This window comes from Quercus lobata, chromosome 2 (genome assembly GCF_001633185.2).
Source record: "Quercus lobata isolate SW786 chromosome 2, ValleyOak3.0 Primary Assembly, whole genome shotgun sequence".
Lineage (NCBI taxonomy): Eukaryota > Viridiplantae > Streptophyta > Magnoliopsida > Fagales > Fagaceae > Quercus > Quercus lobata.
In genome coordinates, this window is record NC_044905.1 from 78,452,302 (window position 1) to 78,479,551 (window position 27,250).

The 27,250-nt window shown below is 37.4% G+C and overlaps 2 protein-coding genes and 1 long non-coding RNA gene across 5 annotated transcripts; 1 reads left to right on the forward strand and 2 right to left on the reverse strand.

The window, feature by feature from the left end:
- Positions 1–298: 298 nt before the first annotated feature.
- Positions 299–3,651, reverse strand: LOC115976738. Of its 3 annotated transcripts, XR_004088361.1 has the most exons (4): positions 2,652–3,651; positions 1,823–1,897; positions 1,530–1,589; positions 299–428 (listed from the first exon to the last, which is right to left on the reverse strand). It is a non-coding gene; the product is annotated as an uncharacterized LOC115976738 (long non-coding RNA). The 3 variants fall into 3 exon arrangements; XR_004088360.1 differs by having other exon boundaries at positions 1,530–1,897; XR_004088362.1 differs by having other exon boundaries at positions 1,530–1,897; positions 2,647–3,651.
- Positions 3,652–3,791: 140 nt separating this feature from the next.
- Positions 3,792–6,212, forward strand: LOC115976736 (dihydroneopterin aldolase 2-like). Its single transcript, XM_031098198.1, has 3 exons — positions 3,792–3,894; positions 5,304–5,508; positions 5,907–6,212. The coding sequence occupies exons 2-3, from the start codon at positions 5,312–5,314 to the stop codon at positions 6,109–6,111; spliced, it is 402 nt and encodes a 133-aa protein (XP_030954058.1). The 5' UTR covers positions 3,792–3,894; positions 5,304–5,311; the 3' UTR covers positions 6,112–6,212.
- A 1,424-nt stretch (positions 6,213–7,636) lies between these two features.
- Positions 7,637–12,594, reverse strand: LOC115976739 (protein CREG1-like). The gene is made up of 6 exons (XM_031098199.1): positions 12,273–12,594; positions 11,111–11,146; positions 9,358–9,559; positions 8,314–8,392; positions 8,109–8,226; positions 7,637–7,939 (listed from the first exon to the last, which is right to left on the reverse strand). The coding sequence occupies exons 1-6, from the start codon at positions 12,443–12,445 to the stop codon at positions 7,915–7,917; spliced, it is 633 nt and encodes a 210-aa protein (XP_030954059.1). The 5' UTR covers positions 12,446–12,594; the 3' UTR covers positions 7,637–7,914.
- Positions 12,595–27,250: the final 14,656 nt, after the last annotated feature.

Here is a 27,250-nt window from a genome sequence, read left to right on the forward strand (position 1 = left end):
TTTATATCTATCATGTTTGCAAAATTTCAAGAATATAAATAATCAATAGCGATATCATCAATCAAATATTTAAATTTCAAATTTTTGTAATCTAAAATTATGTATAAAAAATAAATTTATAGATCAAATAATAAATAAAATCCGATTGACATAACGTGTGTGTTAAGAACATAAAAACCATACAACCTTTCAATTAGATTTTCAATTTTCAATTTTCAAAATATATTGAATTTTAGATAGGACGAGAAGTAACTATGGCTTGGACCTAACCAATGACCTATACTTTTTGCATCCGGACCTAACTGTAGGTAATCAGGTTCCCAACATAATTGTGACCCCAATGTTTGGGGCTTTTCTCACGCTCAACAATGTAACTCCTCAATAAGCCTTGAGCAGTCTTTCGGTGCCTAGTTTGATGCCTCGATTTCCTGGCAATTAAAAAGAACATAAGAATTGGAACAAAATGCTAACCAACCTAAGCACATTTATATAGCGCAACTATGTACAATTACAACATAAAGACCAACTCCAAATCCAATTATGAAAAATGGGAGGGAGAGAGGGAGGTTGAGCGCATGAAAGTGTGAATGAACGCAAATGTACTTGCCTCAGCACATCAAGCAAGCTTGCACACTGATATGCTAATGATAGGTGGGGTTGCACCATGCACAAAGCAAGAAGTGTACGAGACTGCCTCACAAATTAAGGAATTTTAACTCTCAAATCACCACACAAGGACACATGCATAATTTTCCAATACCACAACATCAACACAATCACAAATTCACAATCCATACCAATAACATTATCATGCTTCAAGGGTCACAAAACTGACCTCTCATCAGTTAACCATATATTGTTTCAGGAATAGGACAGCAGAACCAAGTGAGAATCAGTTCAAGATACTAATTAATGTGATTGGAATGGATACTGGATAGTTAACCTCCCCCATCCAAGGTTTGGCATAAGTCAAGACAAACTTCAATAAGAACTCCTTTTAAAAAATAAAAAATAAATAAATCTGAAATGAAAAGACAAAAATTAATAAAAACCCCCACCAAAAAAGAAAGCCAAGATTGAAACATTTGAATAATAATATGACCAACATATTTTCTCTATCCACCACTTATAAATAACCACAATCCAGATTTTCCAGCAAATTATTTGTTTTAATAAATAGTATTCTTGCTCTTTTCCCCCTATGTTATCAGAAGTATGCCCACTACAAGCACACGCAGACACAAGATTGCTCACTACTCACTAGTCATTACCAGTAATATTACCTTGCTTAAAGTGTGCAGAGTCGAGGTCACAAAACCGATGCACATTTTAAAAAGCAAGGGACAACTAAAGGATAAAACCATAAGAGAAGCAAGTGGCACAGAAGAGGTATTAAGCATAAGCATACAATCAACAGGAAAGCATAAATCATACCATGCCAGAGAAGGATTCCAAAATCCAACATATAAAAGGAGCACGAAATAAAGCATATGAATAATTAAGAGGGGATGAATGTTAAGTAGGCTTACAAGTTACAGGAGATAGGCGCCGATGCAGTCAGAGACAATTTTGTATTTGGATGGCTTTGACTTGTATACAGAGAGATGAGTATTGAAAAATACTTAGTTAGTCAAGGGAGATATGGTAAAAAAAAAAATTATAACCAAACTCATCCTATCTAATGCTATGACACCCCCATTTTTTATAATTAGATAGTCTCGAAATTCGGGAGGAAGATATGGCGGTTTTTTTCCTTGAACATCTATGCATATATCTACTAGATACAATTGGGCCAATGATTGTTCTTGGTTAGATGACCAACCTTAAAGATCTCAGCTCACCCATATTGAACAGTGTTCAGAAAAAGAGAGAAGTCCCAATAAGCAACACCATTTTGCTGAAAATAATATGAAATTGTTAGTGAGCTCATGGGAGCTCTGCCCCCACAAATATAACTAATTCACTTAACCACAGTTCAAAATTTGTTTCCCCTCCTTTTTGGTGAATATTTTCAGTGTTGTTATACACATCAACACAAAATTAGAATTTTAAATGACATAAAGCCTTGTACTTCTTTAAATTAGTAAAAGCTAAAATCTTCACTAAATTTATAAGTTTTTTTTTTTTTTATATTATATTAGTAAAAACTAAATATTTCATCGATTTCATATCATAATATCATGATTCATGAACAACAACGGTATAGAAGCAACAAATTTCACAACATTTGTGACAAATGCAACATAGTGAAGCACTAAATACTCCAGATGCACTCAATTTTACGACATGCTGAATAAAGTCAACTACGAGTGTTCGGCCAAAAGAGGTGGGTCCCCATGTAAATAAAAGTGGCCACTGCACAGAAAGTGTCTACTACTCACAGTCGACCACGTTAACGTACTATGATATTTAGCATCTCTAGAATTATCGAGTATCGCATGGACCATTAGTTACATCACTTTCATCACTTTCATTTTACATGAAGCATAACATGCCAAGTATAAAACTGAAAATATTTTACTAAAATTACTGTATATAAAAGTAAAATTTTGCTAAATAAATTTTCAAAAACAGAAAAAAAAATGTATATGTATAAAATACTTAATTAATTTATGATTACAAAAAAATTAAACAAAAAAGACGAACCTCACCTCCTCTTGATCGAGTTCATGGCGAACTAATCGACGATCAGAGCTTTGATCGGAAACCGTGGAGTCCCTTGCTACGGCGGAGACCTTTTCGACGGCGGAGTCAAGGTCCTTACGGAGGAGCGAACCGCCCATGATAGGTCCATCACTACATAATCGAAGCAAGCACGAGCATCGTCGTGCCATGGGGCAAAACAGCAAGTTTGATTACGGTTGAAAAATGGAGGGGGAGGGAGAGGTGACCACTGTTGGGTGGATGGGTCAAATACCTCAAAAGTAGGGCTGGGCAACTCCTCAAGGGCAATGCCAGCGAGGGCATAGAGCCTGCCCTCAATTTCCACCAATAGGGGGTCAGATTTGCCAGCGCTTAGACGTTTCAGAGAAAAATTGTTTTTCCTGTTCTTCTTCTTCTTCTTCTTGTTTATGTTCTGGAATTGAGGCTTGGGATCCAGAGCTGGGTTGGTTTCCAAGGTGAAAATCCAAGTGCTATATTCAGAACTCATGTCAGGAAAGATTAATAAGCCACCGGCGAGAATAATTTTGGAGCCCATAACACAGCAATTCATAGCGTCGGGGAGACCATTACCCCCAAGAGTTGCGAATCTATTCCATTTCAATTCTGAATATGAATTACATCCTTCTTGTTCCTTGGAACTGGAACTTGGACTGGCACTGGAGATAATTGGGTATGAAATTGGGGTTAATGTTGAAGTGGGTGGTAAGCTGCAAAGGGTGACACTGTCACTGCCGCTGGAGCTGCCGCAGCCTTTGGATTTGGATTTGGATTTAGATATGTATTCAGATGGTAGAAGTTGGCTCAATTTGATAGAATAGATAATATAAGAAGGGTAGCCTTTGCAAACAGAGACACGCGTACAGAGACTTGCTACCATCTACTTTCTCTGATGGCGGCAGTCCAGGTCCGGACAAATCCACCGCCATAGCAATGGCCAAACCCTAACAATTCATACAAAAAATACAATAAGTACGATTACACTTGTACATAAGAAATTAAACCCAAATAAGATACACACAGAAGAGGGTCCAGCCCTCTACTCGCGACTTGTGACAATAGAGCTTACTGGCCCAGCCTATTTGGGCCGGGTGACCCGCCCAAAGTGTTTTCGACAAAACAAATGGTCTCTCTTTGATCATTTGGTCTGTGGCTCAATTTTTCAGTGCTGCAAGATTGCATAGTATTTTCTTCCGGGAGAAAATTTACAATCTTTGGAAACATTCAGTAGTGGTAAGTTGCATAATTTAATGGTTTCTTTCTTTTTGAATTTGATTGAATCGCCTCTGTCGCATCTGATGCAAATCTCGGTTACAAAGTTGTAATTTTTGCTTGTTCTAGTGGTGATAGCGAGTGTACTCTTGTGAATCATTGATGGGTTTTTTCAAAAATGTTTACTGCTTTTACTAACATATTAGTTTCTGTGAGTTATTCATGGGTTTACTTTTTGGCTCAAATGGGTGTCAGAAAAGATTGGTTTATGGTTCATATTTAGTTTGATGCGCCTGCTTTTGGAGAAATGGTTGTGGAGAACAAAGGGTTTTTTTTATTCATAATGTGAGTTTTTCAAACATTGGGGGTTATAGATTGTTAGAACATTTTGTTATTGAGTGTTGCGTTTTAGTGTGATCTAAAAGTATTATATGTTCCGTGGTTGTGGCAACATTGTTTGTTCCAATATGCATTGGTTTCTGTTTTGGATTTTCAAATTATTTATGAAATGTTACTTTGCAACTGATTGTTGTTGACAGAATCATGGTATTAGTGGTGTTTCTGTTTTCTTTGGTTGTGAGAGTTTGAATGGTCTTTATGCTGTAGATGGAAAGGTAAGAATAATCACCAGGGATTGGTGGCTTGTTGCTGTCATTGGTAAAAACATGAATCTTTGCACTTAAGGCCATTTATCTTTGTTGTTCTATGGTGGTTTTCATTTACAACACTAACCTCAATTATGCATCTTCAATTGAACCAAATAGGTATGCGCTTGTTTATGCTGGTCCCTTCCTTTCTGGCCATGGTGGAATGAAACTTTTATTGCTAAAATTAGTCTGGTCTTTGTAGGTCCCCTTGTCTTGCCTGTGAGCTAAGTGAATGGTTTAATTCAGGTTTGGCCAGAAGCAAACCGCTGTACTTGATGGAATATATTTTATATATATATATATATATATTTTTTTTTTTTTTTGAAATTTTGAACATTAATTGATTTTGTATTGGGGGTAGGCTGAATTGTGACTTCTATTCTATGGAAGGCATACCATGATGCAGGATTAACTTGTGGTACTGTTGATTTTTTGAGTCTTTATGGTATAGTATGTAATTAAAGATTGAATATTACCCTATCCGTGAGACACATTAACTGGAACAGATTGGGAAAATCAATACCTCTATGAACTGTGATGTCAAATGGTCAAATTTCATCATAAGAATGAGGAATTTGATTCTTATCATAAATGCTGGTGTTATTATATATAATTTGTACAAATTCATTGTTATTACTTGTCACAGGAAATCATACACCGTTCTTTTTGCACCTAATCTACACCTAATCTATATAGTCCTCATGAACCATACATCTTTAGTTTGATACTTAATATTATCATTCCACCCTTTGAAGTGTATGGCTAATAAATAATGACAATCAGGAGTATCGATGGAGAATGTTGCAATAGTGAAGGGAGACAAACTCATATTAAGGGGTTTGAAGTTCCATGGATATCATGGGGTGAAGCCAGAAGAAAGGAAGCTGGGTCAGAAATTCTTGGTGGATGTTGATGCCTGGTTGGACCTTCAGCCAGCTGGTAAATCTGATTGCTTGTCAGATACTGTTAGTTATACTGATATTTACCGGTAAGCTAAAATTTATAATACCTAGAAATGTGATATGTCATATGCGTTCTCACATTTTGAATGTTTGCTTTGATGGGCAAAAGTTCATCTTAATTTTCATGGATTCTTAAACCATCTTCTTAATGATTCCCAGTAAATGTGATAGTTTATGGCATAACTTGAGGCCGTATATGATTAATAGACATCTAATAATGCAAACCTACATAATGTAGGCATTTTAATACCAATGATAATAATTGTGTTTTTTGATGAATCTTTTCGATGAATCTTTTCATTCTAAGAGCTATCCATATGTTATGTATGCTCCCTTTATTTATTTATTTTTTCCTGAGTGTTATGTATGTTCTGTTTCATAAATGATCAAATTTGATGGTTTGAATCGGTGAAATGAAATGCAGAATAGTTAAAGAAGTTGTGGAAGGGCCTGCACACAATCTTCTAGAGTCAGTGGCTCAACTCATTGCATCTACCACTTTCACAAAGCACCCCCAGATATCTGCTGTTCGTGTAGTAGTTGGAAAGCCTCATGTTGCAGTTCCTGGTTCTGTTGACTACTTGGGCGTTGAGATTCTCAGATACAGAAGTGTAGATGCATCAAACTGAACTTATTATTTGTACTTTTTTCTTTTTTCACCCAGCTGAACAGCTATGTTTTTTAAGCAAATACATTGGTTGCTATACATCTATAATGGTTCTTTGACTGATCTGCATTTCACCAATTTAAACAATCAAGATACTAAGAAATTAGAGTTTCCCATCCTCACCTTTCCTCCTGAAAATTGCAAATAGTCATAGTCTCATCTTCCTTGCTGATACTGCCATAAATGCTTGGTTTTGTGTTTCAGAGTTGGTCGAGGGTTTACATGTTTATCATTTTTCCCATGAAATATTGGGGGCAAGGAGCCCGAGTAGAAAGAGGTGTTGGAGTTGTGCGTTACAAGGTGGTGAGAGTTCTGCAGCATCATGATATCATATGATGCTCAAGCTGAGGGTTTCCTCTTCTGGAACTGGTCAATGGAAGATGTATATAGTGCACTGTGGTTATCCCTATTGTTTATGCACTTGGGGTTTGTTGTGGTGTGTGATTCTTATGGAAAAACCCTTGAAGATTCATGAGGGTATGTGTTTATCTGAGGATGGGGCGACATGGACTGGGACGATGAGTTTGAAGGACTTGTTAGTTGTTACATAGGTTGAATGGTGCAAGTGTAGGGCGTTTATGATATTTTAAGACATCTCCACCTTGGAAAAATCCTAGTTTGAAGGTGTGGGAACTGAAAGATGCTGATGTAAGTGATGTGGATTCAAAACAAGTGTAAATGGAGTGACATTCGTTCAGCAAGAAATTTGTCATGTAACTGGCATTTCATGCTAACAGCATTCCACCCATTTGATTTGGATATAATTTGTTTTACTAATGAGAAATAATTTGAATCCTGCAACGTTTGTATTGGGAGGCTGGACTCTGGAGCACTTGTGTGTGACCATGTCGTTTGTGCTTCCACCATGGCCAACACATGCTCGTGAACGCACTTGAGAGGCAGTTGAAAGTGCATGAGTTCATCTCTTCAATCCTTCAGTTCTCTCTAATTTTTATTTATTTATTAGTCTTTTGATAAGTCCAATACTCTAATTTTTAGCTAAATATGAGATACATTGCATTTTAAAAAATTCTATGGTCTTAAAATTCCCATGTAGATGGTGAACCACAATGACCATTTAATTTTGAGTAGCTTGCACCTGGTGTGAACTTCGGCTACCATTGTTTTTTTTTTTTTTTTTTTTTTTTTTTTTTTGCCTTTTGTTTTCCCAGTGTGTTAAGTACCACTAAACTCTATTTGTCATGATCACCTTCTAATTGTACGAACTATTAATTTGATACGCAAAAACATATGCATACTGATGACACTGCTAGTATGGAGAGTTATCAATATCATTCACTTGAAAGGAACCATACAATAATTCTGATTGCCTGAGAGAAATATAAATTGGAAGTAAAAAGAGATGCATGTAGCAAAGGAACTTACATTCATGTTTGTTGAGGCAGTTGGCCAAGACAACCAAAAATACTAACTTACGGAATCAGTGACATGCCACTTAGATGCATTGGACATGTTGAGCACAAATGTAAGTTGTGAATCAATCCGTATGTTGATTTTAAGGGTGTATAAAATATACATCTTCAGACTAGTATGGAATAAACAATAAGGGTATATGTAAATACAAAGCTTGTACCAACAATTTATCATCTTTGATTACTCCCAACAGACAATAAGATGGTAAAACTATAACAATATATATACAGTAATCACAACTGTCCATCTTCTTTACAACAAATTAATTATAAACACTTCACATTGACATCCAATGTAAAAACACATGAGAAATTGGCAATTCGATGAGCATTTACGAATTTGAAGCAAACCAGTTCCTGTCAATGGCAGAGACCCATATTTGGGAAAAGAAACATCAGTAAACATCAAATAAAGTTCTATCGATTCTGATGGATTATACGAAGGTACAGAAATTATAACTATTTTTCAGTATTTTTTCTATATGATTTGCTATTGCAAACATGATATCATTGCTCTAAGACTCACAAGCTAGCATGCAGGTACTGATCCAATGTGAGAGGTTTTGGACCACCAAACCAATCAATCAAGAATATATTCTCAATTTCTAACTTGAAGAACTGGAAGCTGTGATCCTCAGGCCAGTCTGTCAACCATCCAAGGCATAAAAATAAAGGTCAGAAAAAGTGGATGAAAGCAGAAGTGTTGCTAATGCATCAATTCTTGTAAATACCTTTCATCTCTGCATGCTTTGAGAACAAGGCACTTTTAGCAAATTCTGCTTCTTTGGAGTTTTTATCCACCAACTTCAACTGAAACATAATGGAGGGAAAATGTAATCCAAGCTATTTAAAATTAAAAGTTGCCCAACTTTCTAATTTGAAGGTGAGATCAAGAACTTTATAGGGCAGTGAAGAAGCTTAAAGGGAAAAGGGCTGCAGAACCTCATTGATAAAATAGCTTGGGCAACTGTCATTTAGCACATTTGGATAGATCGTAATACCAGAATTCATAACAGAAAGATTCAATTTGAAGTTCATATAGTTCAAGCCATATGCAGGATGTTAGATATAGACTGCCTAACAAACTCTATTCTAAAACAGGATGTTATGTAGCCTTTGGAAAAGTCCTTTCTCTGCTTCTGATAGTTGTTAGATGTGCTGTTATGCTTGTATGGTAGTGTGCAGCTTCCTGCTTAAGTCTTTGTTTTGTCACTAGGTGTTCTGTAATGATTGTCTTTGTTGTTTCTGATTTGTTGAATAGAATTCTGTTCTTTCATATTAAGTAAGATGATTTGGGGGGGGGGGGGGGGGGGAGGAGAGGAAGAGGAAGTAAGAGGAGACCATTACCTAGTGTTGTTTCCACCATATGAAGACAATAATTATTTGTTCGTGTTCGTGTTCGTGTTGGTTACAAGTAACTCGCCCTGAAGTGAAGGGATTAGGGCATGGCAGATAACACCACTATTTCTAATGGACTCTTAGACTGTGGCATATATCCAACACGTGTCAGGGAGCATTAAAATGATACTTAAATGATTAAAATCATATTTTCCTATCAGTTAGAATTTGATTTTTCAATTACCAGGTGCAATTGGTAAAACTTGTCTACTCACATATAGCAAAATCAAAGGACCCATAACAAAAAAGGAAAAAAATAATAATAATAATAAGATAAGTGCAAACTGGAAATTACAGCAACAATCAATAGAGTTACAGTTAATGTGGCCAAACATAAACCAAATTAGTATTAGAAAAATTTTAATTTTGCAACAGACCTTGCCAGTAAGTGTAATTTTTGCGCAAGTGGGATTCTCAGGGTCTATCTTGCCACAAGTTCCAATAGGGTATTCACTGATTGTGAATGAGGCCCTGTCATCTTTCAATGCATCTCTCGCAGTTGGATCAAGAGCTGTCAAGTAAAAGTATGGGATGCCACTACCTTTGTTAGGCAACCCATCACTAAAGGAAACCACATTCCTGCAACATATTTAGATAGTTATGAAACTAGTTCTAGATAAACGAGGTGGAGGCAAACCTAAGAAAGGCATAACAAATAAGTATTACAAATTTTTAAATTTATTCAAAAGAGCATTTAGAGTCAAGAAATGTTCTCATTTATACACATGTGCATACATACACATACATGCACACTCGGAGATATGTGAAGTTTTAATGGCATGCATAATCTTTTATTAAAAAGGAAAGAAAAGACCAAAATTTGAGCAAAAAAGAAAAATGTTAAAGGATTTTCTTGACAAAAGTAACAAAGAAAACTCAATCATATATCTATATTTTAGACTAAAAATTAGTTATGTTTGCAGGTATCATTTGCATAATATAATAAGAAACAAAATACTGATAGGACTCAATTCAAAAGAAGTTCACATGAAACCTTTATAGTGAAGAGGCTCTACATGCTATTAGACATGTCCTTGAACAATCAATACTTAGAAAGCCCATTTTAGCAGTATTGTAATAAACACATATTTTGTAAGAAAAAAGCAAATTAATAACTATTTCTGCTATGGAAATTTCTGGTTGCAATTAGATTCATGATACGGAGGTATTAGATACAGAGAACAGAGATTTCTGCTATAGCTGAAATGGGAATATGGATTTCGTAATTGTGAGCATGAAGTAATCAATTTTATTAATAAAAATTTTATCACTTATATAACAATTATTATTTACTGTCCATTAAACAGTATTTGAGGTTCTATAGCTATTGTGAGGGATCGCAAAAGGTTCAGCATCAAGGTATTTAAGCCTCAATCTAGAAAAGAAGAGAACCAGAGTCACTATGGGTTCAACAAATGCTATAGATTCGCCCAGAAACAAAATGTTGTGCCCAAAGTGTTGGTGAACAAATTATTCAGGTCACCATAAGCTTAGAAGAGTATCCCTTTTCATGTGATACAGAACATTACATTTTTTATGAATTTGCTTCCCCAAAATGCAAATTCAGGACAGTTTAATATGTTTAATCCTCATGACATTCCTGAAAGAGATGAGGGTTGATAGCAAGGGACTCACATAAATGGTTGATTTGATTTTTTGCAAATATTCTTAATAACCATTTGACAAAAAAATTTAAATGAAACTACGCACACTTACATCTTAACTCAACTCAACTATGAGACAAAAAAATTTTCACCCATTTTGCACTCTCTCCTGACATATGTACTTGAGGAAATGAAGTTTCAAGTTACTGTATATTTTTTAGATGCTGTATGAGGCAGAATATCATACATACAATAATCTTGACAAGCACAAAAGTGTGACTGGCTCTTGAAGACATGAGTTTTAAGGAATATGAACCCCAAAGACTAGCATCCTTGTTTACCTACAGCTATAACTCTACAAAAACATCTAAAAGTCACTGTGTATCTTGTAGAGAAGTATAACTTTAGTAAAGAAGGAGCCCATTTCAGGCAATGCTACAATATTCTCCAAACAAAGCACTTGAATTTTAAGCTGCTTGAATTTTAAAAAATAATTCTCAAGTACGTAGAAGTAGGAAAAACTTACCCAAATGGAGCTCCTCCCAAGTCACTTGAGATGGTACTGCAAAATGAAAATGAAAATGAAAAATAAGCTTCTGTTTCAACGGAAAACAATCACCCAAATACACATATGATATTACAAAGTCAATTGTTAGGACCTTTGAAACTGATTGTTTTGCAGCAACTAGTTTCAATACAACATAAGGTGAAAAAATATGATATATATATGTTGGCTTCTTTGATTCAACAATTAAACAATAGAGAACTTCTTAACAATCACTTTCTTTATCTCACATCAGAATGTCCATAAAATATCTTAATATATTCCTCAATAACTTTTGCATAAGCAATATATCAAAGATGAATCTGTAATGAACCAGCAAACCAACAACTTGATTGGAAATTCCTATTGCATTTACGTCACCCAGAGACATTAAGCTTGCATGCTATATCTTCCAACATGACCAACTGAGCTCATAAAATAGCAGGGAGGTGAGAACCCTGTATGCTCTTCAAGTACAAGATTAGTGAAAGAAGAGAAGAAAAAAACTAAACATACAAAACATTTCAACAAAAACAAATAACACACAAATAGTTAACCACGACACAAAGGATTTAAACAGAGATCTGCACAATTAATTAATGTTATTGACAAGTTTACCAATCACCAAAAGAAACTGTTTGTTCTCATGACTCATTTCTATTGATACACCAACAACTAAAACTTAATCCCAAAACTGTAGGCCACATGTATTCCTTTCTACAATTCTATTCTATCCAAACATATACTCTCTGTTACCTCCTTAATTGACATGTCAATTTTTACTACTTCTATTTATGTTATTTTGGGCCTTTCTATCATTTTTCGTTCCCTCAACTTCAATCAACTCACACATTTCAATTGATAATCAGCATAAATTGATTTTTCAATAAGATAACAACAACAAAAAACCCAATTAAATTTCACCACAACCAAGTGGGGTTGCCAATCACATAGCTAAAAAACACAACTCCTAAAGAAACCAAGCTAATGGGTTTGTTTTTTAATCATAGTCAACAGAAACATAAAAACAGACCCAAAACCCAATTAGACTATAAAAATAAAAATAAAAAATAAAAAATGGAGCCTTTACAAGAAATAATAAGCTAGATAAACAAGTAGAGAGAGAGCGAGAGAGAGAGAATACTTTAAGACCCCCAAAGAATTCTGAGAGACCAACCAACGAGCAGTGGCAGCAGCATTTTTTGGGTCAGGTTTCTTGGTTAGGAGCAACCGTCCCTCTATGGAACCTGGAAAACCCACAAAAAACAAGAACAAATATAAAACATAGAAACAAGAAAGAACGACTTTGATGCCCATGATGTTGCTATATTCTGTGATCTCCGAAGTCTCTCAGACACAGTAAAAGGGTCAAGACTCAAGAAGAAGAAGACGAAGAACTGAACAAAATATTCAAAGTATTTATAGCCCCAAAGTTTGAGGCATATCAATAGTGTCGTGTTGGCTGTTCCAAAAAAATGATAAAAAGGATTTATCCTCTATATCCAGCCAGGATTTGCACGTGGATAAGATTTTGTATAGTTGTTGTTGTTGTTGTTGTTGTTGTTTTATTTTATTTTTTTTTATTTTTTTTATTTTTTTTTGTCTAAGGAAATGTTAACCAATTCTTTTAAGATGTTGGTTCAGAAACTATGAAAAAATATAAAATAATAAATATTATTAACAGTTTTTTATATTTTTCATAAAAATTATGTCAAAACTTTCTTATTATGGTTTATTAAAAATTGCTCTAAGTGTATCTGTTAACATGACCCTTAATTTAAATCAAGAAGTCCTTTAACTTGGTTTATGATTGGAAAGACAAAACAAAATAAATACATATATATATGTGGGGCCAGAGAACTTATGACCCGGCCCACTTTCTACTAGGGCCTAGGGCCCGTGTCGAGAAGAGTAGTTGCCGAGGACAAGTGGTGAAAGACCAAATAGCCTAGAGACGCAACCGAGGATGATCTTGTCCTCAGCATCCCAAGACTTCAAAGGGAAGAGCGACATCTCGTCAAAGGTCATCTCCAAAATGCTCCCAGAAGAAGAGGCGAGTAGAATGGGACCCATATGGGGGTATGGAGTGGAGGGTGGTTCAAGGTAAATACGTCACCTCCGCATTGAATGCGCCCACAAACGTCCTAGCCATATTGATGAGAAAAGACGCTTGAATAGTGTGGCTTCAGTTAGCGCAACTAACAAAAAGTAAGGGGAGGCGGCTGATGGGATAGGTATTTGAATAGGTACCTGCCTGATAAACAGGTGGAGGGTCAAGATCAACCAAGAAGGACTATATAATGTGAAGACTTATGCGCCAAAAAGGGGGGGGGGGGCTCCCAGACCATGGAGTCCTAAGAAAGGGAGAATAATAAGGACATGAAGCTCCTTGGACGAGGTCTAAGGACCGGAGCCACTCATGACGTACCAGAATAGATTATTATTAAACACGTCAAGTTCATCCTTGTGCAAATCGCTATGGAAACCCTGATTAACTACTGTCCGGTGACCAAGACCTAGCCTTTCAAGCCCACGCTCTACAAATTATATTGTTTGGGCCCTTAATGTACGAACCCAATATTATTTTGGGGTCGTTACAAATTGAGTCCTTACAATTGGCGCCGTCTGTGAGGAAGGCTTGTGTGTTGGCACAGGTAGTGGGTTGAGAAAGTCCCCCCATCACTTCCAACAGCCCGTTGTAGTGCCCTAGCATAAAGTTCCATTAGGGGCTACGCTTCGAAGCGTCAGTAGCGCAAATGGTTCTAGGGGCTTGGCCGAGGGGCTAATCCCGCCAAACCAATGTCCCACGCCTTGGCCGAGGGGCTAATCCTACCAACTACTTAAAAAGCTAAGTTTTAGACAGAACCAAGGTATTGCATGGTCTTCGGACTCAAACCTATGGGGAAACCAACTACTCAAAAAGCTAAGTTTTTGACAGAACCAAGGTATTATATGGTTCTCAGACTCAAACCTATGGGGAAACCAACTACTTAAAAAGCTAAGTTTTGGACAGAACCAAGGTATTGTATGGTCTTTGCACTCAAACTTATGAGGAAACCAAGTACTTAAAAAGCTAAGTTTTGGATAGAACCAAGGTATTGTATGGTCCTCGGACTCAAACCTATGGGGAAACCAACTACTTAGAAAGCTAAATTTTGGACAGAACCAAGGTATTGCATGGTCCTCGGACTCAAATCTATGGGAAAACCAACTACTTAAAAAGCTAAGTTTTGGACAGAACCAAGGTATTGCATGGTCCTCGGACTCAAACCTATGGGGAAACCAACTACTTAAAAAGCTAAGTTTTGAACAGAACCAAGGTATTGTATGGTCCTCGGACTCAAACCTATGGGGGGAAACCAACTACTTAAAAAGCTAAGTTTTGGACAGAACCAAGGTATTGCATGGTCTTCGGACTTAAACCTATGGGGAAACCAACTACTTAAAAAGCTAAGTTTTGGACAGAACCAAGGTATTGCATGGTCCTCGGACTCAAACCTATGGGGAAACCAACTACTTAAAAAGCTAAGTTTTGAACAGAACCAAGGTATTGCATGGTCCTCGAACTCAAACCTATGGGGAAACCAACTACTTAAAAAGCTAAATTTTGGACAGAACCAAGGTATTGTATGGTCCTCGGACTCAAACCTATGAGGGGAAACCAACTACTTAAAAAGCTAAGTTTTGGACAGAACCAAGGTATTGCATGGTCTTCGGACTTAAACCTATGGGGAAACCAACTACTTAAAAAGCTAAGTTTTGGACAGAACCAAGGTATTGTATGGTCCTCGGACTCAAACCTATGGGGAAACCAACTACTCAAAAAGCTAAGATTTGGACAGAACCAAGGTATTGTATGGTCCTCGGACTCAAACCTATGGGGGAAACCAACTACTTAAAGAGCTAAGTTTTGGACAGAACCAAGGTATTGTATGGTCCTCGGACTCAAACCTATGGGGGAAACCAACTACTTAAAGAGCTAAGTTTTGGACAGAACCAAGGTATTATATGGTCCTCGGACTCAAACCTATGGGGAAACCAACTACTCAAAAAACTAAGTTTTGAACATAACCAAGGTATTGTATGGTCCTCGGACTCAAACCTATGGGGAAACCAACTACTTAAAAAGCTAAGTTTTGGACAGAACCAAGGTATTGTATGGTTCTCGGACTCAAACCTTTGGGGAAACCAACTACTTAAAGAAATATCTAAGTTTTGGACAGAACCAAGGTATTGTATGGTCCTCGGACTTAAACCTATAGGGAAACCAACTACTTAAAGGAAATCTGGATGCCAAGTTGGTCCTAACAACACACATGACATCTCGGATGGTGCCTATATCCCCACTGAAGTAGGTTCAGACACGAGTTTAATGCCCTATGGGTGCGGGTGAGCTAGCATTCCGAAACATGATCCTAAATATATCATATGCACAACCATTCATACATATTAAGATAACTAGTTCAAAAATCGTAAGGTTCGTAACAATAGTAAGTATCGACAAGGGCAACTAACATGTAATCCAAAGGAAAGAGGAAGAAAAGAATCTCATATATGTGTTCAACAGGTTCAACTACAAGCAAACTATAAAGTTTTCAAAACAAAAGGGAAACTAGGTAATAATTAAACTAAAAACAAATACAAAGGCTGGCCGGGGCTTCTACTTCTTCAATTTTGTGTCGGCCACATCCTGGGAAGGCAGAGCAGGACTAGCTTCGGCGCCCTGGAGGACAGCCCCTTCTGGGGAAGGCTGAGCAAGATCGGTGTCGGTCCTCATGGGGACCTCAGCGAGGGGAATTGCCTGCAGGGGCTGGGCAAGGATGGCTGACTCCTCAGCACCAGGAATCATAGCACTGACCGTCGGCTCGGCACCCTCCTTGGGCATCTCGGGATTCAGACCTCCAGGTGCTTCCGTCACATCAAGAGGCTCTCCTCCATCGGTCGACTCGCTGGAGGGGACGATGATCTGAGCAACTTTTGACTGAACAGCACTGGCCTCCTGTGGATCACGCATGGCCTCGGAGCTGGAGGAGGCAGTCTCGCGGATGGCTGGAGGATAAAATATGCTTTCTGCCTTCCACAAGTCAGACGAAGCATCCACCCCAACTCGTTTTAAGGCCTCTTCCCAAACCTGGGAGCAGTATAATCTGCATACTGCAGGAATTTGAGCTTTAAGGGAAGCCTGGGTTTCAGCCACCCCCGTCTCGTAACCCTCCTCCTCGGCCTTGTCCCTAGCAGCTTCGGCCTCGTTTCTGGCAAACTCAACCTCCTACTTGGCCCTCACGGCTTCGTCCCGGGCATACTCTGCCACGCCTTTAGCGTTGTCTGCCATAATCAGTTTCTTCTTTAAGTCACTGATCTGCTCCTTAGCTATCTGCAGCTGCTTCTCGGCGGCGAGTAGGCGCTTTGTCTATTCCTCGGCTTCCGTTTGGGCGCCCTTTAAACCCGCTAGGGCACTATCCCTGTCTCGGGTAGCATCCTTCAAGTCCTCCCTAGCCTTCGTGAGGTCAGTCTCGGAAGCTTTGAGGGTCCGCGTAGCATCTATGCGTTTGGTGCGTTCACTCTCGGCAGCCTTACTCTGCTTATTAACTTCTTCCTTCATCCTATAGGTGGCTTGGAGAGCCTGTCAGGTGAGATAAATACATCGTGAGTGAAAGATCGGGAGCAAGAGTTAATAGAGTTTTAGCTTTCAAGAGTCTTACCATACCCAAGTACCTCTTCGCGCAGAGGAAAACCTCCTGCATCCTTATGTTCTTCAACTCTTCCACATCGTTGGGAAGCAGCATGGTTCTCCCTAATGCATCGGCCACATAACCGCCCTCGCCATCTCCAAGGTCCCTCTTGGACGCGGTTTCCAGCAATGGCTCCCCGTGGAGCATGGGGGCGAGAAGCCAAGCACTCGGCGCGGATTGGGCTTCGATCCCTTTCCCCTTGCCTTGGGCGGATTGGGACTCGGTCCCTTTCCCTTTGCTCTGGTGCCTTATCTTTAACTGTTTCTGAACTCGCGGGGCTTCATCCCTCTCTTGAGAGGATTGGGATTTTCCCCCATCCATGGGTTCCTTCCCCTTGGGACTCCTCTTTCTCTTTGAGTCAGTGGGCTCCGGCCGAGGAGGCAGAGCTGATTGAGGAGGAGCAGGAAGTTTGGGGCAGGGAGATTGTGGCTGCGACTTAGTGGAGGATGACCTAGTCTGGATGGTCTGGGGCTGAGGTGGTGGAGACGGAGCATTGGATTGTGGTTTTCCTTGTGCACCCTTCCCCGGCTGGCCCTCAATGAGGTTGAATAAGCTGGTCGGGGGGCTTTCTCTTAAGACCCATCTCGGCTCGGGAGGATGTTCCCACTGACAACAGTTCCGCTTCGGACAGGTCTGGGTCACCTAGATCACCAGAAGGATCCTCGGATGGGTCGGCTTGGTCAAATGCCCCAAATCCCTCCTCGGACTGACCTAACTCGCCTTCGTCCTCCTCCGCTTGGTGAGATGGGGAGGAGTCCACCAATGGGATGCCCTCTGGGACAGAAGATCCTTCGGAGATTAAAAATCCTGATTCGACTATGGTAATTTTTGGAAGCCGAGGATGGTTAGCGTTGATCACGTGCCTTGGGACTTTTGAAGGAGAGTGTACCCTAAGATTTTGTGAGCGGCTCTGACTTGACCATCCTCGTCATTTACAAAAACTATCGCTTGAAGAACAGTCTCCAAGTCCACCCGGTTAACTAGGTGAAAGTGTCGGTGAAAGTGTCGGTGAAAGGCGTTTGGATCTGCAAGAAAAAGACATGCACATGGTTAGTAACCGAACCACATCAAATTAAAATGGCGCAAAGGATCGGCACCCTTCCACACTTTATACTCCACCTGGTTCTCCCTCCACCATTGGGCATGGAATGCTACCATGCCATTCACCGGATACGATAAGGAAGTCCTTATTTAACCCCTTGTTGGAATCGGGGAGGCATTGGATTAGTCAAACCCTCTCGTCTCTCGTTTTCATGTAATAGGATTTTCCCTTCAAATTTTGGAGACTATAGCACCAATTCACATCATGGTGGGTCAATCTTAGCCCCATCTTTTCTTTTAAGGCATCCACACAACCCAAAATCCTAAACATGTTAGCGGCGCGCTGGGTGGGGGCTAATCAGAAATGCCTAAGGTAACCCTTCATTATCGGCCCCATGGGGATTCTCATACCCCCCTCTACGAAGGCGAGAATAGGAATTACCACCTTGCCCGTCCTTCTCAGAAGGTGCCACTCCCCCATCTTACAGTGCCTCAAACTCACGTTGGGGGGAATCCTATAATCGGCGATGAACTTTTCCATTGCCTCTTCAGTATCAACCAATTTTCTCAGTCTCAATTTAACCATCTCTAAGAGTTACTAAACAAACTCAACCAATGACTGGAGAAGGAGAGGAACAAGAGAAAAATAAACCCGGAAAAGAAAAAGCACAAGTTAGTGAAGGCAGAAAACTTACAGAAAAGAGGAAAGGTGCCTCGGACAGGCTTTTTATGCTGGAGATAAACTTGAGTTTGGATGAGAGTTTGGAGGAACCCAGGGTATATGCGCTAGAACTCTTAAGTGCAAAAGTGAAGAGACAAATCAGTTCCAAATATCATTTATACCTCCCATCGAAAGTAACTGTACGACTTTTCCCGCCAATAAAGGCAAGGAGATCTCCACCGTTAGATCACCATTGAGCCGTTGAACGTGGGAAGCACAAAGCCGCCCGCATTTAATGAGGACACGTTTCGCCTCCCAAAGGTTCCAGGAACGCGTCTCGGGCAGACGAAGAGTCTCGAGAACCGATAGGTGACAAGGATTGACAAGCTTTAACAAAGGCCTGATGTCATCAAAACCCTCCTATCTGGCCGAGGATCCGGAAAGTAGGATTTTGAGGGGCTATTGTGGGGCTAGAGAACTTATGATCCGGCCCACTTTCCACTAGGGCGTAGGGCCCGTGCCGAGGAGAGTAGTTGCCGAGGACAAGTGGTGAAAGACCAAATAGCCTAGAGACGCAACCGAGGATGACCCTGTCCTTGGCATCTCAAGACTTCAAAAGGAAGAGCGACATTTCATCAAAGGTTGTCTCCAAAATGCCCCTAGAAGAAGAGGCGAGTAGAATGGGACCCATATGGGGGTACGGAGTGGGGGGGTGGTTCAAGGTAAATACGTCACCTTCGCATTGAATGCGCCCACAAACGTCCTAGCCATATTGATGAGAAAAGACGCCTGAACAGTGTGGCTTCGGTTAGCGCAACTAACAAAAAGTAAGGGGAAGCGGCTGATGGGACAGGTATTTGAATAGGTACCTGCTTGATAAACAGGTGGAGGGTCAGGATCAACCGAGAATGGCTATATAATGTGAAGACTTATGCGCCAAAAAAGGGAGGGCTCCCAGACCATGAAGTCTTAAGAAAGGGAGAATAATAAGGACATGAAACTCCTTGGACGAGGTCTAAGGACCGGAGCCACTCATAACGTACCAGAATAGATTATTATTAAACACGTCAGGTTCATCCTTGTGCAAATCGCTATGGAAACCCTGATTAACTACTATCTAGTGATCAAGGCCTAGCCTTTCAAGCCCACGCTCTACAAATTATATTGTTTGGGCCCTTAATATACGAACCCAATATTATTTTGGGGCCGTTACGAATTGAGTCCTTACAGCTAATATTACCAAATACAGAAAAATGTAAAAAAAAAAAAAAAAAGTATATATATATATATATATATATATCTTCACATAAAGTTCCCATCGAAACAAGCCAGTATAATATTTTATAATAATAAAAAAATACTAGATTGCATTTTATATATCATCTACTTCTCAATTATTATTATTATTATTATTATTATTATTATTACTAAATTGATATTATAATATTGATAAATTTTACTATGTAATCCTTACAAACTGTATGCCAATTTTTATATATAAAACAAAATTTTAGTAATTCATTTGTTATATTGTTAATGTGAGACGACTTATATTCATTATCAGTTTATAAGTATTTTGTAGTAAAATTAGTATTGACTTTAGTATTTTTAAGAAATTTAAAATATTAAATTGTTGACAAATTTTACTATATAATTCTTACAAACTGATGTGTCTATTTTTAAATATAAAACACAAATTTAAAAATTTATTTATTCTGTTATTAACATGTACAAGTTATATTTATCGTCAATTTGCAAGTAGTTTATAGTATAGTTGTTTTAACTTCAGGATTTTCCAAAAATTTAAAATAATAATTAAATAATAAATGTTTGAAATTTTAAAATTTCTATATTAAAGTTGTTCTTGAAATTTAAGACATCTTGTTTCTTGTTGATAATAGATATGGTCTAGTTTGTTTAGAGAGGTAGATAGTTGGGAGGGAAATGTGGTTCAAATTATAAAGAATATCATTACCTTATGAGCGATCACTTGAAGTTAAACCCCTCCAATATTATTAAAGACTTGATAAAATATTTAGTTAATATAACTTTCATTAATTAAGTTATTTGACTTAAAAAATAAATTGGACCACCTCCTTTTTGGCTTTTTCCCCTCTCCCATTATTTTCCTATCGAAATAAATAAATAATAGATTCATTATTTTCTCCCTATAGGATTAGGGTTTAGAAAGAACTTGGTGGTCTCCACTACACTGAACTGCAGTTAGTAAAACGGAAAGCAACTAGAGAAGGGACACTGGTCCTTGTTTTGAGGGTCACACAACTCGCACTTGCTCCAATTCACCGGCATGGGTAGTGGCAATTCTAGGAATTTTTTTAGGGTGTTTCTCAACAAGCATAAATTACACAATCTAATAAAAAGAAAATTTTGTATATTGACAACAACAACAATTAAAAAAAAACACGTAAATACATAAAGTTTACAATTGCCTTCTATGTGGTTTTCTTATCAAATATTTGTCCATAATTCTAGCAAAAGAATAAACAATAAACTATAAGTTCATTTGAAATATTAATAAAATTATTAATTATTGTTGTTTAGTTGTTTCATTAATATGTTTGTCTTTTATAAATTATAATTTGTTATATTATTGTTTCATTAATTATAAAATTATTAATTGTTGTTTAGCCTAACATAATTTAATTTGTTTGTCTTTTATAATGTATTTGTTAATTAAATTATTAATTATTTTTTATTAGTTGCTTCCTCCAATTAAAATTATTAATTATTGTTTAGCCTAACATAGTAACATAATTTAACAAATGATTGTTTATTAATTAAATAATTGTCTTTTAGTGTTGCAGTACTGCACTAGCACACAGCCACTGGGCCACACACCCCATCCCCATGTGCATTTACCCCAGCCCCATGCCTCCATCCACCCCCCAATTCAACAAACAAGCCCCAATGCCACATGGCTCCCAATCACAAGACTAGAGCCAATCAGATAAAGCCAATTAATTGTATCTCACCAAAAAAACACCAACACCAACACTAAAAGACAATTAATTTATCTCACCAACACCAACACCAACGGATAACTCCTAAAACAAGGCAAATATTAATAAAAATTTATAAAGCTAAGCAAAAACAAAAGGCAAAAATAGACAATCACAGCAAAAGGCAAAAATTTCACTTTCATTCTTCACTCTTCAGATAAAGAGCAGAGAGACTGAGACTGAGATGAAAATGAAATACCTTGAGGTTGAGGGAGGGCAGCATGTCGAGGCTGAGGGGCGGTGCCATCTGCCGGTCCCGTTCTAGAGCTCGAGTAATTCGATCTGGCAATCTCCTTCTCCATCGAGTCGAGTCGAGTTTGAGGCCCGATCTGTCGATCTCCTTCTCCTTCTATTGGTTGTTGTCGTCCATTCAGTGGCGGCAATCTCCTTCTTCGTCCGTTGGGTTAGGTTTCTTTCTTTAGGTTAGGTTTCTTTCTTTCTTTAACATCTATTAGTGTTTGGCCATTTGTTGGTTTCTGATTTCAGTATATTGGGTTTTTTTTTTTTTTTTTTTTTTTTTTTTTTTTTTTTTTGAGAATATGTGGGTTTGCTACCTCTGTAATCTGTTGGGCTTGTCGTCCATTGTTTTTTTTTTTTTTTAGAATTTGTGGGCTTGCCACTTGGTCTGTTACAATTTTTTTTTTTTTTTTTTTTTTTTTTTTTTTTTTTTCAGATTTTAGTTCAAAAATTTTTTTTGGGTTTTTTTTTTTAATTGGAGGGTGTTCCTAATTTTTTTTTAAGGGTAAACAAATAAAAAAAATTTAATTATTATATATATATATATATATATTTTTTTTTTTAAGGCCAGGGTGTTCCTGGGAACACCCTGAGCCTAATGTGGCGTTGCCACTGAGTATGGGTTTCCTTTGCACTTATTTGTTGGTATAGTATCAGTCATCACTTTAATCAGCAGTTCTCCTGTGACTATCTTTTCGTGTTCACGTGTACCTTCTTCAAGTTTGTACCATAATTGCCTCATGGGATAAGAACAAAATAGGAAAATGTATAGCATGTGTCAAAAAAAAAAAAAAAAAAAAAAAGGAAAAATGTATTGCACCGTGCGGTGCAGTGATCCTAAAGCTTATAAAGCTGACAAAATACTAACATAAAATTGAGAGGTTTAGATCCTCTAGGCTTTTTATAGTACTCTAATAGTAGATTTCTTTAAATCTGAACCATTCTTTTATGATTTAAAGGTCTAGATTTTTGTCATGTCAGCATTCCACTAACGGTTATTATTAGTAGAATGATGACATGGCAAAATCCAGACCATTAAATCATTAAATAATGGTTAAGATTGAAAATTTATTTGATAGAGTACCCTAGGAAATCTAGAAGATCTAAATCCAAAATTGAGGGGCTTATAAAAATTCTGACATAAAGTTAGGTGTTAACGGGCATCTTACGGTGCTCTTGTGTTTGTGTTATGGTAGGTCGTAAAATGGACACCATTGATTGAAATTATATTGTTAGATTCATATTTTTATGTAATTGGCATATCCTATGACAAAATGCACTTTGTTTGTTTATTATCTATCATTGTTTTCCACATAGTGCGCATAACATGTTTGTTAAGTGCTTTCAAAAAAGACAGGTATGAAGCCAACCAAAACAGTCAATCCTAGTTTGTGCTATGGTTTCTCAGGACTAGTTGTTTTTAGATAGGCTAGTTTATTTGAGTATGGGTTCATTCATTGTATTCGACTTATTAATGATTGAACTTACTCTTGTACTTGAGGTTTTGTCATTGACTAACAAAGAGGGAGATTGTTAGGGTCATGTGTTTTGGTATTATCAAACCATGCCAAATTATGTGTCTTTTATTGAGTTTTGATGTGTCTTAAAGTTGTAATTGAAGACCAAGTTGAAGAAACAAAATTTGCTTAAGAAAATGTCAAGAAAAACACATTTTTGGCATTTTTTCAGCATATACTTTGATAGCATCTCAATAGAAGCTCAATACCTCTCAATAGAAGCTTGAAACTTATTGTCTCATTGATAGAAGTCTCGACACAAGCTCAATCAATCATGTGTCGTGGGTCAGCAAAATTTAACAATGTGAAAAAGTCCAAAACTTATTCGTTTAAAAATCGAATTGAGATCCATTTGAAACGGTATTTAAAGGATATTATAAGCCATCTATTAGGAGGCTTTTTAGAGAGAGAAACATTGTAACCAAGTTTCTCTATTTCACCAAACCAAAGAGTTTCAAAGTAGATCTGAAAATTCCATTGGTGAAGAAGCTGAAGTCATAGCAACCACCATAAACTTACTACTGTGAGGAAAACCTGCAAGAGATTCTTGAAATCAGTTGGAGGTTTCCAATTGTGATTGTGGGTGAAGCGTTCATATATTGAAGAGTTTAGAGGTTCTGAAGCGGTAGAAGGTTTCTACTGTAAGTTCATCTACTGAGATTAAATCTGAAACTTTTCTTTATTATAGTGGATTACTTTTTTGGGAAGGTTTCCCCCCCCCCCCCAGGTTTTTTATTATGAAACTAGCTTATTTCATTGGTTTTCTTAGGTCATCATATCTCATCTTATTTATTATTCCTCTGTGCATGATATTAACATGATATTGATGTTGTATCAAAAAATAATTCATTGGTTTTTTCACATCCTCTCTAGTGTTTATGCTATAGTGGGTCTAATAGAAACTTTTTTTTTTTAGAGAGTTTTAATCTATTGCATCTGTTCCTGATGATAGCTCTTTTTATTATCAAACTAAGACACTAATCGGTTTTTGGTGTAGGTGGGAATTGAACCCTAAATCTCTTATTTAACTATCAAAAAATTTATCAATTGAGCTAACTGGAACTCATGGATCTAATAGAAACCTTTTCAGATGAAGGTGCGTAAGATGTGAAAAAGTTGGTAAAAAAATTTGAAACCCTTGAAAAACAGAAAATGAAAATGCTAAGAGCATTCAAAATGGGCCTAGGATATGGCAAATGTAAGGAAAATTTAGCATGTGAGGCCCAAAGTAGCTCAACAGCCAGACATGGAAACATGTAAAAATGCAAATTTTTTTGCCATAGTGCTACAGTACCATCCTAAAGGTAGGACGACACTGTAGCATAATGGTAATGCAAAATATTGTTTTTTAATGTTTGGTTCTTCTCTCCCCTCTCTCATTATTTCATTATCTTTCTCTCTCTTCATTTTCTCTATTTCTTTTTACTCTCTCTTCTTCTTGCTCTCTCTTCTTCAAACTCAAAAACTCTGTCTTCCTTTCTCTGAGATCGGCATGGAGGCAACAACATTGGAGGCTCGATCAGCTTTTGTGGTGGAGGCGTGGAGGTTGTGAGTCATGGTAGAGTCGTGGTGGAACTGTGGAGATTGTGGCTAGGTAACTGAGGTGGTGGTGTTGGGTTCTAATGATGGGTAACGGTGGCCACCACCAACACAGGCCGCCGCCGCATGCAAGCCTTTCTCTCATCCTCTCTCTCTCCATAGCTCATCTCAGACCAAGCCTTTCTCTTCCTTCTCTCTCATGTTGCTCTCTCTTCTCTTCAAACCCATGGCTGGACCCACTAAGTAGTGTTTATGTTTGGATTGATGGTAGTGGTAGTGATTATTTTTGGGTGGTTTGGTGGATTTGCTGCTTTGTTCTTGGCTGGGTTTTTTCTTTTTTTATTTATTTTTTCTTTTCTTTTGAGAAAAATCTTGGCTGGGTTGTTGGTGGTTAAATAATGGGTTTTGGTGTGGTGGTGTCTGTTGTTGGTGGCAGTGTGGCTGAAAGAGAGAAAGGCATTGAGGAAAAGTGATAGAAATTAGGGATAAAGGAAAGAGGGAGATAATTTTATATAATTTATTTATTGTATAATTTATATTATTTTAATGTGTAATATGGTAAAATAAAAGTTGGGATGTTGGGAGTATTGTAAAATGGTATGGTATAATTGATAAAGTAGCTTTTTGAGATGGTAAAATAGAATAGGATAGCATTTTCCATTGTGAATGCTCTAACCCCATCATTTTATAGAACCATTGTATAAAATGATGCTTCTCTAACTAGTGTCGCTAAAAAACTAAAGAGTTCTCTTTTATGACGACAACTTAGGCCTTGTTTGGATGGAAAAATATCATCACTCATTACTCAAATATCATCACTCATCACCCTATTACTCATTTCCTATCACTTAAACATCCCCAAATATCACCTAAACCTGATTTGGCACCTAAACCTGGTTATGTTTTCAAATCCAAAAACTCAAAAATGTGTGACCCACACTCTAACCTAGGCTACCAGTGCTCTCAGAACCCCTACCCGCCCCCTCCTCACCCCACTTACCCCAAAACCCAACTTTACCAAACCTTCCTTCTCACTTCCCTTCTGTGCCTCAACACAAACTGTCCTTTACTCAATCCTCACCCAACTGCGCCGATGCCATTGATGATGGATGGGCTTTCTTCCTCCCTCATTGTCCCTGAAACTGAACCCACAACCTATGTTTGTACCTCCTTCCTCTGTCCTCAGTGTCGAAACCAAACCCAACATTAACCCAGACAAGGTGGGATTTATGTGAAGATGGAGCTGTGCTGAGGAAGTGAAGAAAGATGGGAGTGTAGTGATGTGGTTGTGCAGATGGGGTTGTAGTTATGGAAGCAAATGCTCATTAGAGCCATTGGTAGGGAGTACGAAAAGGAGCTACAAATTTGACTCTGCTTTGACCGTAGGGCCCAATGATGTGAGGGTATTTATGAAATTGCTACCCGTTACTTTGTTTTTGTAACTCAAAAACACCTAAAACTTGTTTTTGTTTTCAGTAACTCATTATCCGATTTGGTGAGAATTGAGTGATGGAAACAAAACCCCCAAACCCATCCAAACAAGCACCTTCTCCATGGGAACCACTTATTTTAGGTGATGAGTAATGAAAATAGGGTGATGAGTGATGGAAACCCACAAATCTAAACAACCCCTCATTGTCTTTTATTATGTTATCAGATGATAAGTTGACACCGAATTGAAAGATATGTCAACAGTAAACACAACTGTCTCAACTTATGGCACGTTTCACATTGAATAAAATGCACAAACTATTTGGAGAGTATCTAGTGAAAGCTACAAATATCCAGTGAAACTACTAAATTAATTTTTAATATCTCAAAATGTATATGTTTATTTACTCTAATTTAGTTTACTTTTTTTTTTTTATAATATATGTACAACATTATCCAAAACCATCTTCCATAAAATATCTAAATGCATATATTAATTATCTATAGTTGTGTATTAATTATATATATTAAATGAATTTATATGATTATTTTTTATAAACTTTATATAATAGATAATTATTAGTTGGAATAATAATAATAAATTTAGAATATGACATTCTTATCATGTTTAGTTGCTAATCCTTTAAACTTCCTAACTCCTTTCACACACACACACACACACATATATATATATATATATATATATAAGTGTGTTTGTAATAGAATAAATATTTATTTTGTTATAGCATAATGAAATTTTAATACTCCCTCTCTCCTAATTTGTTTGTCCTATTTGAAAAGTCAAATTTTTTGAGGGAATATTATTTATTTTCTTGTGTTTCCAAAACTATCCTTAAATAAATTTATTAGTTTTTTTTAAAGAGTTATTCTTAAGGAGGCAAGTAAAAAGGTGTCCCATTAGATTGATTTTTTAAATATTTGTT